The sequence below is a fragment of the Notechis scutatus genome, chromosome 7, assembly GCF_049901735.1.
Source record: "Notechis scutatus isolate UNSWTSFEM ecotype Mainland chromosome 7, rNotScu1.2, whole genome shotgun sequence".
Classification (NCBI taxonomy): domain Eukaryota; kingdom Metazoa; phylum Chordata; class Lepidosauria; order Squamata; family Elapidae; genus Notechis; species Notechis scutatus.
Genome location: NC_142015.1, coordinates 4698719 through 4713383, shown reverse-complemented (window position 1 = coordinate 4713383; position 14665 = coordinate 4698719). Strand labels below are relative to the sequence as shown.

The 14665-nt window shown below is 38.1% G+C and overlaps 1 protein-coding gene across 3 annotated transcripts in view; it reads right to left on the bottom strand.

Moving 5' to 3' along the window:
* PEBP4 (phosphatidylethanolamine binding protein 4) overlaps positions 1-14665 on the bottom strand; it is a 272514-nt gene that overhangs the window by 168515 nt on the left and 89334 nt on the right. For all 3 annotated transcript variants that reach the window (XM_026683988.2, XM_087969659.1, XM_087969658.1), the window contains exon 4: positions 6286-6384. In XM_026683988.2, coding sequence (XP_026539773.1) covers positions 6286-6384 — 99 coding nt within the window. The remainder of the gene's footprint in view (positions 1-6285; positions 6385-14665) is intronic.

Here is a 14665-nt window from a genome sequence, read left to right as displayed (position 1 = left end):
TTCTTCATTGTTCATAGACATTTGCACAGAAAGATGAATGGCTATTATCTTGAAAGGGTGAATCTAAATTCCTGAGAGTAATTTTTGGTCCTTCTTGTTGCTTTCAAAAGAAGACACTATGAATTGGTTCACCTTACTTTCTAAGAAGCTTGTATTTGTCAAAGCAGATTTGTGTGATTGTGCTGGTGATTGATCCACTACAGGTATAGGCAATAATAAAATAATCCAGTATATCCTGACTAGATTTTTGATGTGTTGTTTTTATTTTATGCTCTTTAGCTTTATTTACATTGTATCACCACATTTTAGTCTCTATAGTTTTAATATAAATACAAAGTACAGTTCTTATAGTTAGATAAGTACTATAAAATCCTACAATTCTATGTTATAGAATTATATTACTATATTCTATTATTACTAAATTATTGAATGGCTGCAATATTACATATTTTACTAAACTAACCTAAAGATTGATTATGTCCATGAGTTTAGAGCAATTTCCAAATATTCCCAAGGCAATTTGCGATGAAAAAAGCAATAACTGAGAATAACGTACAGAAAGGAGATTTCCACATACGAAATATCATGTCTGGCTTAGAAAACATCTTCATTCAACTTATACTTTTTAAAACTACGACTTTTGTTCATTTCCCAGGTGCAATTTAACAGTTATATGCTATATAGGTAATCTTCAATTTATAACAGTTCATTTAATGACTGTTTAGAGTTACAACAGCATTGAAAAAAGTGGTTTATGACCATTGTTCACGCTTACAACTAATGGTGGGATTCCTTTTTTTTTTTTTTACTACCAGTTCTGTGGGCGTGGCTTGGTGGGCGTGGCAGGTGAAGGATACTGCAAAATCCCCATTTCCTCCCCACCCCACTAACCTGATTTCCAGCTCCGTTCTCCTGGGCAGGGCAACGAAAGAAGACCCAGTCAATCAGCTGGGACTCCATGGGAGGCGGGGAATAGATGGGGGAGGGCCAGTCAGAGGTGACATTGGCCGGTTCTCTGAACTACTCAAAATTTCTGCTACTGATTCTCCAGAACCGGTCAGAACCTGCTGAATATCACCTCTGCTTACAACCATTGCAGCATCTCCATGGTGATGTGATCAAAATTCAGACACTTGGCAATTGACTCCTATTTATAACGGCTGCAGTGTTCCTGGGTCATGTCATTCTTTTCTGCAAACGTCTGACAAGTAAAGTCAATGAGGAAGCCAGATTCCCTTAACAGCCATGTTACTAACTTAATAACTGCAGTGATTCACTTAACAACAATGGCAAGAAAAGTTGTAAAATGGGGCAAAAACTAATTTAACAGTTGTCTTGTTTAGCAACAGAAACTTTAGGCTGAATTGCGGTTGTAAGTTGAGTACTACCTGTATATTATTCCCTTTATCTTCGTATTTTAAAAAAATTACATTAAAAATAAAAGATCTACAAAATCTGAAGAGAATCTGCTATATACGTAATGCAAAGTTCCTACTTTTCATTAATAAACTTCCAGTTATGAAGAAAACAAGAATTACCACTGTGTTACAAGAATATACAATATCATGCCGTTAGGACATAAGCGAGGTTTTTTTTTTCAGAGGAAAATTATACCACTTGAGATTTTTTAAAAACCTTCCTTAAAGTTATTTTTAATTACAATAATTAGCAACAGTTAATATACCAGAAGGAACTGACTACAGAAAAGGAATGCTAGTTCCAGCTTTTTTCGTTGATTAATAAATATTAAAATTAATGAGAGACTTTCAAGACCCTATTGTTAACAAATGCGTAAAGATTCCTGTGAAAGAATTCGTATAGGGAGTAAAATGATACACAAGCTGCTACAATTATTCTGAATGCTTTACTCTTTTCAGCCAATTATGAAAATTGTGAAAAGTATTAATATCTAATTTTAATTTGCTCTGTAGTGCCATTAACAATAAAAAAAATAATTATGGTATGTATATGAAAAAGAAAAAAGAAAAGGGAAATTTGGCTGCAATTTTAGAGACTAATAGAGAACAACTAGATAGTTCTTCTTTAAATGCAGGTTGATTTATTAATTGATATTTTAATTAGACTTTACTACTAAGATCAAATCATAGTTGGAAACAGATAAATTTTTAAACATACAGTATAGTTAAATCGAGGCATAAAGAGAAATAAACTATTCTAAGTTTTATTTAAAACTTGTGATCCATGAAAAAGAAGGTCAAAGACAATGTAAATAGATTTAAAGGAAATAAATGGTAGTAGCCATCCTGTACTTGCTTTATTTAATTTCTTAATTTCCAGGCATTTAAGAAAATGTTTTGAATTACAGGTCTAACTAGTCCAGTCTACCAAAGAACTATGCTATTGCTGACTCATTTTGGGACTATAACAAACATTGGAAGTCAACAGTGATCATAGTCCATTGGATGGCACAAGTATTATTCATTATTCCTGACTTATGTATTCATTTTACTTCCACACTTGTCTCAGGTCAAATACACTGTACACGTGTTTGAAGCATTGTAAAACTTGCAAATTCTGTTTTGATAGTGCAAGAGATTACAATGTTCCTATTATGATAATTCTGCTTCTTCAGCAGAGATCTTTTGAAGTGAGCGCATTTCTTAAGTATACAAACATTAAACAATTGACAAATTTTAAACCATTAATTCTCATTCTGGGCATCACTGCCTGAGCCCCACTCCTCACTATACATTGATGAAAACATGATTTTATATGCTATATTAATTTACTAAGCAAATGTATAAGATGAAGAAACTATGTGTTCATTATACTAGAAAAATATGGTTGTTCTGAAATAACCATCAAACGTGGAGAGAATGATACTTTATTCTTCCCATGTGCATATATACTTCCATTAAGGTATGCAAACACACACAGAACACACAATAGGTTATACAGTACCTGAACATTTAATGGAATGCCTTTATGCCTTAAATATATGTTGATCAGCCAAGACTCTAGCAATGTTACCCAAAGGATATCCTATGTATACTCCAGCATCATATACATACATATAGTACATTCTAATTTGCATACTTAATAAAGGCAATCTTTATTTTGTTGGATTTATATACCATTCCTTCCACTCTTACATATAAATCGGTTTCCAACAGCTAAGAAAATCACAAATATTTTGAACTGTATTTGGAAATTGATGACTAACCTTTTTAACTTTCATAAGGCATATTTACAATGATTACCACTCTTACTGCTATATTCTGGGCCAACTGAATTTCTTAAGTCCTTTAAATAAACGAAACTACCTGCAATGGCATCTACTTCCCTAATCAGATCTGATCTCATTAGGAACAGATGCAATTGATATCTTCGTCTAAACTGGGAAATGCACAATCACTCCTGAGAGTTAAAACCAGGTGTTTATGAGTACTTTGAAACAATGATAAAGTGGGAAACAATTATTAAAATAATAATAGAATATTCCAAATTTGATCTCCCATTTTATGTCACAATGCATGAGCCTGCACCCAATCCATTCCTGCCACAAGCACATTTCAGAATCCGAGTAGCTTCACTGGTTTTAGATAAAAAAGAAGAGTAACCATGACATTAGATAAAGTGGTAAGAAAGACCTCCCCCAGGAACTTCCTGTACATATTGGACAGCATTAGGGCAGGTCTTGAACAGGAATCCCCCAATATTACAATCTGAATTATTAATCCAGGGATTAAAGGGAAGGTCTATAAAATATTTGTTTAAAATATTCAGAATGATACCATATTGATGATATCTAGGTACTTTTGAAAGATACAGCTGAATCAAATGTGAGATATGATCTTATTTTATTCAAAATGTAGACTGTTTAATAAGGTGACCAGAAATATTTCTGTTCTAAAACCACCCCAAAATAACACTATTCAAAAACACCTGTTTGGATACCAATATACACTAGAGCACTTTTTCCAGAAATCTAAAAAAAATTGATAGAAATGATCCGATATTATCATATCGGGAAGTTTAAAATCATCACAATCAGCATCAGTCTCATCACGGCTATAATTAGCTTATCTGGCCTCATGCCCAGGGATGGGATTCTACCGGTTCACACCTATTCACTAGAACCGGTTGTTAACATTCTAAGCAGTTCGGGGAACCGGTTGTTAGAAGAAATTATTGGCCTAATCCTGTAAGGAAGGCAGGAAGGAAACATTCTGGTGTTGCTTACAGAAACTGCGTCTCCGTTAGCCCTTATTACAAGTCTTGGCGGGACTAGACTTCCTGTCTCAGGAATGTCTCTGGAGTTTTCTTTCCCTCTTTTGCTGGTACTTTGCTTGTGTGGAGTGACCACTCAAAGTTACAATGGCACTGAAAAAAGTGATTTATGACCATTTTTCACACTTACGACTGTTGCAGCATCCCCACAGTCATGAGAGGCCAGGTGAGGAGACACGTGCCTCTATGTGAGTGATGTTGAGTTGGCCACACCCAGCCAATAACATGACCACCAAGCCACACCCACCAACTAAGCCATGCCCACAGAACCGGTTGTTAAAAAAATTTGAATCCCACCCCTGCTCATGCCTTTGTATTGCACAACTTACCCACCCAACCTCTTCTCAATATTTAGAGAAGAGGAGAAGCTGTTGAGGAATATTGTAATAGAAATATTATAATGGGATGTTCAAGAGGCTACTTGTTTAAGTAAATTACAAATAATATGCTAAATGTTTCATCCATGCAGGAAAGCAGTGCCTAAGCAACTATTAAGCTCTAAGCTGTTCCCTACATAACATTCTCCAAGCACCACCAACTGCGGAAAATCCAGCAGTACTTTCACTACCACCCAACCAGTTCAGATGTGAAAGCTGCCAAGCATAAAGGTAGCAAAAATATCCTGGAACATTATTTGCAACAATATATGCAGAAGAATTCTGAACAGAGCAGGTGGTTGAAGACCATGAACTTCAACAGACTATAATCAGACATTCATCCTAACCAGAGGTGGGCTTCAAAAAATTTAGCAAAGGGTTCTCTGCCCAGTTGCTGGGTGGGCGTGGCCTAGTCGGCCTCCTGCATCATGGCGGTGGGGGGCCATTTTTGCCCTACCTGGGCTCCAGAGACTCAAAGAAACAGCCCCCCCGGGCTCCGGAGGCTCTCTGGAAGCCAGAAACAGGCCCATTTCCAGCCATCCCAACCTTCCAGGAGGCCAGTTTTTTCCCCTCCCTGAACTCTGCATACAAAACGGGCCACATGGGGACTCCTGGGAGAGGCAAGGCGGAGTAAGCGGGGTCAGCCAGGAGTGGGATTTGGGGGTTCTCCAAATTGCACAGAATCTTAGCGAGGGGCTCTCCCAAACCCCTGCGATCCCCCAGCAGCCCAGCCCTGATCCTAACCTTCTGACTATCAAAGAAGTGGTCAGGTATAGAATCATAGGGCTGAAAGGAGGCCTTCTAGTTTAACCCACCGCCCAAAGCAAGAGTCCTTATTCCAATCCATCCCAAACAAATGGTTGTCCAAGCTTTTCTTGAAAACTTCCAGCAATGTAGATGGGACAAATCTGCTCACTCTGTTCTCTGGGCTCAATTTCCATGAAACATCCTTAGTTTCTTTGTCCACGTTCAAGTTCTAGATAGCCAAAGATTTCTCACTGATCTGGCACTTAGAAAAACCCATCCGTTTCCAGGGTGTGGGCTAACAGTGAAACTGGCAGGAGGGGACTCATTCTTAATTAACACAATCCATTCATTTTTGCCCTTATTCCTTTTATCCATAGAAAGGGCCGTTAACACTGGTTACACTCAATTTCTCTCATATGGCAGGGCTAACATGATAGTCCTCAAACCTACTTGTGTTCAATGACAGCTGTGAGAAATTGAAAGTGGTGGGGTGTGTTTTTTTGAGATACACCAAGCATCAAGACAGCGGCACAGAAATCCTCAAAATCTGTTTCTTCAAGTGCTAAAGCAGAGTATAGGAATGTGTAAAATATAAACACTCAGCTGCCACAAGCAAGGACTGAAAAGGAAAGTCAAAATTCTACTGTACAAAGGTAGGACAGATGGCACTTCATTTGAACCAGGAGGAATCCTAGCTGCTTAGAGGCGTCAAATGTTTCATAAGGACTGTTCTTGAGTTACAGTAATAATTTAGTCAAGCTGTGTCTGACAAGAAGAGCCTGACACTTTGAACCAAAAGAATCACTCATGTGAGAGGGAATAAAATATGAAGGAGAAAAACAGCTATTAATCTCACAAAATATGTAATAAACATATCAAGAAAGAAATATCAAATATTCACGGTACTCACGCTGATGTCAGTCACAGCCCAATGTCTCCAGAAGTGATACATTGGATTAGATCTGCTAGGAGCATCTGGATCAACCATGATGAGAACATACTTCTTATTCTGTAAAATAATATTTGAAAATCTGTCTTAAGGAGTTTGTTATTTAGCAAGTTAAAAGGGAACATTCTAAACAAAACACCTATTATCCATCAAGTCATCTAGGGCAACAGACTTTCAATTCCCTGTTTGTGCAGCGGTAGCAATTTACAAAAAGACAGTTCTCACAGAACCCAAAGAAATAGATATTACTTGCTATGGATACATATAATATCTAAATTCAAAGTATCTCACAGATAAAAGAAAAGAAAATTAGTATTTGGAAGTACAGGAGATTCTGGTCATTCTGATTTGATTATCTGCGCTTTGAATTGTAATGAGAAGTGAACCTGCTTCCAACTTTGGTGACATTTTGATCCATAGCACTGGTCCCAGTAGAAACCAGAATTAATTCTTGATGTCAATCATATTCGGTGTGGGGTCCCATGAAACACGCCCTGTTAGTGACATAAAAGTATAGGGTGGAATGTAGAGTAGGTGTTCAAGCTTAAAAACCACCATGGTAATAATGAATCATGAATAATCATGGACATCAGAATGCAACAGGCAACCAGTAAGGCTGCTTCAACTGAAAAATTATACGAGACCTTCAAGAGACCTCAGTCACCAATTATGGTGAGGATTGCTTTCTGAAGAGGTTTCTGATAAGGAGGAGGTGATACCGATTCAAGATCTCCTATGGGAGACTGGATTCATGGTCATTTGTCTGGGAGGTGCCAAATATGTCTTCAGGAGCAGAAAGAGCAGAAGTCAGAGAACAGAACCTCCACTTACTAGCCCAAGGGAAAAGAAACTTCTCCGATTGCAAGGCTAGAATAATGAGCAAATAAGGCTCAGAGGTGACAGGAGGAGGATTGTCCAGGCTGACTAATCAAACATCTGGGATGAGACACTCAGCCTGGCAGACTGAAGCAAGCTTGCTATTCAGGCTTTCTCCTGAAATATGTGCCTTAATCTTAGATCATTCAACAATTTCATCTGTTCATTTGCTTGATTAATTTGCTTGAGGAACCCGGGTATGGCTCAGAATGACTGGCCATTCTATTTTGTGATCTATTTTTCTTCTGCAAACTCTCCTTATGCTTTCTCAGCTTTGCTCTTCAGATAGAAATATATAGTTATAATGCAAGATGGATTCTAGATGGATGCTCTAACTCAGGGGTGTCAAAGTGATGTCATGTGACATATTGGGACGTTTTCCCTTTTGCTAAATCGGGGTGGGTGTGGCCAGCGCATGACACATCTTGCCAGTGGGCTGGGAGTTTGACAGACCTGCTCTAACTATAATTTTCAGATTATTTTCAGGAATCGTTCCTTGAAAGATGTATTAACATAATCCAGTCTGTCAGGAAGAGATGCACCTTATCAGCTAAGACTGATGAAAGATTCTTTTTCCTGTAAAATTTATCTATGTCTATTCAGCATCACCCCTGGACTTAAAGTCCCAAATTCCATGACCCAGAACAACTCGTATAACATTCATTGTTGACATTCCTGGTGTTAATAATAACCACTCTGTTTTGTTTTGTTTTTGGTCAACATTTGCTTTCTGATATTTAGTCCCCTGTAGTCTAGAGATACTCAAGCTAGTAGAAAAAAATAAATAAATCTAAGCATAATCAGAATACTGACAATCAGTTCCAGTCTCTTAGGGCTGTTGCACATCTCTGAATTCATGGACATGATTCTATAACAGGGCTCTTCAATCTTGACAGCTTTAAGACTTGTGGACTTCAACTCTCAGAATTCCTCCTGCAGTCACATTAACTCAAGAATTCTGGGAGTTGAAGTCCACAAGTCTTAAACTTGCCAGATTTGAAGGCCCTTGCTCTATAACATCCCTTAAGGATCCATTTTTCTTCATATGATATTCACTATTTAGATGAAGTTGCCAAGGGGGTTCATAAAAAAAAGTCAAGGTGAACTGTCATCAGTCTCTACATGATACATGGTTTTATATATATAGTATTTCACTTCCAGCCTCGGTTAAGCTAGCTGTGGATGTCCTAGACTAGGGGTATCAAACTCACATTGTCACAGCAGTGTCACGTGACACATTGGGACTTTTCCCCCCTTTGCTAAACTGGCCAGTGTGTGATACATCTGGACTGGGAGTTTGACATCCCTTTCCTAGACCAATATCTGAAAACAGTGGTGCTATCAGGGAGGGCTTTATTACTTGATATGCAGGTGTCTATCCCAGCACTATACCTCAAGCTTTAGCTGGTGTATTAACCAAAACTATTCTACATCTCCCGAGTGATTCACATCCTTGGGACCATTCAGTTAAAATACTCTACCATTTTTGTAAAGTACAGTTAGCCCAAAGTAAAGCATCTAAGGTTTTGATTGTCTCTTAAAGATAAATCAAAGTATATAATAGCACTCGTGTTCTAGCTGCACCAGTTACCAATTTGCTTTCAGATGATACCTAGTCTCACATGTCTCTTCCCAAGTTGAAGTCAGGTTAATACCAATATAAAAGTGAGTATTTCCAATGGCCGGTCCAATTTTGGAGACTTCTGTACTGCCTGATAATCACCCAATCTCAGCATTTTACATTTTCAGGGCTAAAGTGAGGACTAGAATTTTTTCCCCTGGCCTTTTCAGTTTGTTTTTCACTTTTTATTGGTGTTTCAAATGCATACGTTTTAAATGTATATTGTGATTAAATGCTGGTTTAATTTTAATTTTAATTAAATTGCTAGCCAAATGTTTTGAAATAAAGAAGTGGATAAAAGTTTATTTTTTAATCCGAGCAAAGTTTATTTCCTCTTTAATGAATGTTACTTAACTCAATGGGCCCAATCCTAATTAATAAGCTTGTAAATATTAGGCATTTCATTCTTATTCACTAAGTGCTAAAATATATGTGGGATGAAAATGCGAACTCTAATTTAGAAAATCAGTAAGAAGCAAAAACATGACATCCGACTGTCTAAAAATTCTAGGTTTAATACCAACTGCTGTACCAAATACTTCATCTGAGTTGCCAATGAATAAAACAGTTTTTAGTGAGTCTTAACAAGTTTATACATGGCTTCCATAGTATTATACAGTTAATACAGACAAATATGTAAGAAGTGAAGTGATAACTGCCAACAACAACAACAAAAGTTATTTAAAAAAAGCATTTCCTGTACAATAGGTTATTTTCAGAGGTCTTTACTTATAACAAGTTTTTACCCTCTTAATGCTGTCTAGAACTTTAAATACTAATTTATAATAGACGGCCAGTAGTAGGAAACTGATCTACATAGGAATTAAATGAGTAAGGAGAGAGAAGGAGAATTACAATGCCAGGGTTTTATGAATTCCCCACTTTGATTCATTCCATTGGCTCAGAACAACTTTCAGGCAAGTGTTTCATTCAACTAATGTGAATGCTGTTAAATAAAATGTGAGTTAAAACACAGTAACATTTAGACTGGAATATTTACTTTTCTAAGGAGTTTGCCATTTCTGGCTTGGTTTAATACTGGCTTTTGGCCAGCGCACAAACGATGTGATTTTCACCATGCATCATGGGAGGAGGTTAAAATAAAATACGTGCCTAAAGTGAGAAACACATATTGCACAGATGACCAGGATACTTAATATTATGGCTTTTGAATTATAGAGGTTGAAACAATTTACATTATTTTTGAATTAACTGTCTTTGTTTTAAGCTAGTGTGAATGCCTATTGCTTTTCTATTTCCTTCTTTGCATCCACTGTAATTTTTTTTAAAGTGTTTTTAAGTTTCTTAAAATATATTAAGGCACCCTTCATCCACTGAGATTGTACTGCTTAAAAATACATTTAAACAAAACAAATCATTCATAAGTAAAATTTTCAGCAGTTTTCAATTCCTAGTAACTAGCTAGGGGAAAAAAAGAATCATAGCAGTTGATTGAATGAAGTTAAAAAAGACAAATCCCATCCCAAGAAATGCTGAAACTGTTAATACCTTAGTGAAAATTTATGGTATATTTGTACCTAGAAGCAGGGGTGGGTTTCTACCAGTTCGCACCTATTTGCTAGAACCGCTTGTTAACATTCTAAGCAGTTCGGAGAACCGGTTGTTAGAAGAAATTACTGGCCTAATCCTGTAAGGAAGGCAGGAAGGAAACATTCTGGTGTTGCTTATAGAAACTGCCTCTCCATTAACCCTTATTACATTCTTGGCAGGACAAGAATTCCTGTCTCAGGAACTTCTCTGGAGTATTTTCCCCCTCCTTTGCTGGTACTTTGCTTGTGTGGAGTGACCACTTAAAGTTACAATGGCACTGAAAAAAGTGACTTAGGACCATTTTGCACACTTACAACTGTTGCAGCATCCCCACAGTCATGAGAGGCCAGGCGAGGAGATGCATGCCTCGATGTGAGTGATATTGAGTTGGCCAATAACATGACCACCAAGACACATCCACCCGGTCACATGCCCACCGAGCCATGCCCACCAACTAAGCCACACCCACAGAACCGGTTGTTAAAAAATTTGAATCCCACTCCTTCTTAGAAGTGTATGTACAATTCCAGTAGCCATACTCTGCTCATGGAGAGATAATTGGTCAGAGTCTCCAGTTTATTTACCTTTTTTCTTTCCAACACAATGTTGTTTTAGTAAGAATGAAATGAAGGTTGGGAAAGCATGAAGAGTAGAGATTCTGTAATGCTTCCCTATCCCTTTATTGGCAGTATGTATAGGAGCTGTCTGCTTTTCTTTTGTGTTAACAATACATTATCCTTCCCTGTACAGGTAATCCTTGACTTTAAACTGTGTTGTTTTTATTGCTATATCCTAACCACAAATTATGTTCAGTTAAACAAAGCTTGCTGGATAGTTGCAGGCTTCTTAGAAAACAGGAACATCCGCCCAAGGCGAAGTTACAAGAAAACAAACTAAGATATCCGGTGCCTAGGAAGAAACGGTCAAGCCGACCCTTTACCTTATAGTATGACTTAGAGATAATAAGGGGAGTGGGGAAGGCTTCTTAGGCATGGCGTGCATTGTGCAGAGTGTATAAAATGTATTCTTTGACCATTAGATCTTGCTCTCCTTGTGCCCAATCCACTTTGGAAGGGACCTGAAAGCCCGTTTGCAAATGCTTATTTTCTTTAATAAGCCTTTGAATTGTGAACCAGACCTGTCTCTGTATTGTGAGTATTAAATAATTTGGATCTTACATCTCACAGTTGCAATGACCTGGGGTCAGGTAATCCCCTTTTATGACCTTCTGAAGAGCAAAGTCAATGTCAGCCTTCCAACTAAACTCTCCATCTCCATTCAGCACCCAGAGAAAAAGTTCATCCAAGTAAGAATTTATTTAGAGAAGTCATATTGGCACATCTGGGAAAACCTGAATCTGAGAGCTTTGGGTTTCCCCCTTCCCAAAAGAGAATCAAAGATCCATCCCCTGCACCCATCAGTCCAACACATGGCCCAATCAAATCTTTGTCCCAGCTGGAGACATCCCTTCAGTCACTCCCCTCCAGGTGCAGGGCAACATGTCCTTGACTCTCCAAGAAAGAATGTTGTTGTGTCTAATCTTCTACCCCACTATGAAATCCCCTCATCCAAATTCCCAGGCACTGAATGTGGCAGCCTTGAAGCTTCCAAGTAAAAAATGGCTTCCAAGGCTGACAGTCAATGCGGAAGTCAGGTTCATGTAACAGCTGTGTTACTAAGTTAACAATGGTAGTGAATCACGTTCACAACTTGGGCAAGGAAGATCGTAACTTGGGGCAACACTCACTGAACAACTGCCTTGCTTTGCAATGGAAATTTGGGGTTAAATTGTGGTTGTAAGTTGAGAATCTGCTTCTGTCCTCCCTTCATTTTGTTTTTGTTATGTGGTGTACCTCAGGAAACACAGAGTGGGCTGCATTTGCTCCAGTTCTTGTCATATGATCAGGAGTCAGGGTGGTTTAGAACTGGACAGCATTCACTGCTCAATTGTCTCTTCCAGAGGAAAGCGTGAGAACTTTTTTCCTGTAATGTTTTTCTCCTAGCTGGATCCAGTCTTTCTTTGCCAGCATCTCTCACCTACTAAAAATTTGGTCTCATTCTATTTGGTTTTTGAGAGTAATCCTACTGATGAAAGAAAACACAATCAGAGGTCCCAAGTCACTTTATATACAACATTGGGAAGACATTGGGTTGGAGAGAAAATAAAAGGGGAACTGGAGAAAATGGCGTGGAGAATGGCCAGGAAACTGAAAAAAACAATCTTTTTTTCCCATCAAAACATCAGAATTAGAAGCAGGGTTCATCAAGTGAAGCTGACTGGAAGATAATCTAGAACAATGAAAGAAAATACTTTTTCACACAGCATTTAATTTAGTTGGGAAATGCATTATTGTATGATATGACCAAAAAGGAATTGGAGACATTCATAGAGAACAGATCTATCAGCACCAACTATTAGACTGAATCCAATATTACTTCTGATCTGGCTAATTTTTCCTCCAAATATGAGCTAAAGGGGATCACTGGAAGAAGATGGATCTATCTTTATCTCCTAGAGACATCTGTTTGGGCTTTGTGGAAAATAAATAGCTGCACTAAAATGGCCTTGCTTGATCCAGAGAAGATAATTTATTTCTTTAAAAACCAATTAAAATGTTGTTCTGTTTATTTTATACTTATTTGTTCCAAGAAGTTTAAAATATGTGATTTCAAAACTGACACATTTGGCTAATCACCATACTTATTCCTGGTACTATATCTACACGGAAGGAAGGAAGGAAGGAAGGAAGGAAGGAAGGAAGCAGTGGGGTACCACAAGGTTCCATCTAAGATCCAGTGCTGTTCAATACTGTTCAATCAGTGATTTAGATGAGGGAATAGAAAGGGAAGTCATCAAATTTGCAGATTACACTAAGCTGTCAGGAATAGCCAACACCCCAGAAGACAAGCTAAGGATCCAAAAAGATTTTGACAGACTTGAACAATGGGCCCTATCCAACAATATGAAATTTAATGTGGAGAAAATCAAGGTTTTACACCTGCGCAGGAAAAAACAAAGGTACAAGTACAGATTAGGCAAAACCTGGCTCAAAAACAGTAACTGAGAGGGACCTTGGAGTCACTTAAACATGAGCCAGCGGTGTGCGGCCATAGCCAAAAAAGCTAATACAATCCCTGGTTGTATAAACAGAGGCATATAATCAAAATCACATGAAGGATTAGTATTATAAATCCTTAGTAAGACCGCACCTGGAATACTGCATCCAGTTTTGGTCACCACATTACAAAAAAGATGTTACGACTTTGGAAAAAGTGTGAAGAAGAGCAATTAAGATGATTAAAGGCCTGGAGACAAAAACATATGAAGAATGGTTGGAAGAACTGGATATGTCCAACCTAGAGAAAAAAAGGACTGGGGAGGAGTATGATAGCAGTATTCCAGTATTTGAGGGGCTGCCACAAAGCACCAGAAGGCAGGACAAGAAACAATGGATGGAAACTAATCAAGGAGAGAAGCAACCTGGAATTAAGGAGAAACTTCCGAACAGGGAGGACAATTAACCAGTGGAACAGCTTGCCACCAGAAGTTGTAAGTTCTTCTCCACTGGAGGTTTTTAAAGAAAAGACTGGACAACCACCTAACTGAAATGGTGTAGGGTCTCCTGTTTGAGCAGAGGGTTGGATTAGAAGACCTCCAAGGTCCCTTCCAGCTCTATTCTGATTGAATTATAATTCTGTTGCAACAAAAAGTGACTGATCTTAGTTTAATTATTTTTATGCTATCAGTTTGACTCAACTTGTAGTCTCGTCCTTCACTACAATGGAATTTATTTGCCCTTCAGAGCTTTGTTTCAATAGCTCATCCTCAGACAGCCCAGTTTTTAGTAAGAACATATATTGATAGAGGAATTGTGCTGCAAGTCCCTAAACTTAGGAATCCAGCCCCTGATTTCAATTAACAGTGGGACATTTTCCCATCTGTCCAAGCTTCTACTTTCCTCCTGCTCGTAGGAGCTGCCTCCAATTCCATGTGCATTTTTTCATGAAAAGGACCGTGATACCAGAGCTCCAGAACGGATATTACAGAAGCATAGTCATGTTTCTCGTATTCCCCTTACTAGTCCATGCTTCCTCTAGTACATTCATGCCTAGCTTCCGTCCTGCCAACCATGATGAAATTTTTAACACCTCACCTTAAATACGAAAATATTTTGAAATGACCATGTGGTTCTTTTATTTGGGAGGTGGGGGAACAAATGGAGACCAGAAAGTGTGGAATTTCATTTCTAACTTAGGTGGGTTCTTGGTTTTGCTATGATTATGAATCTCTCA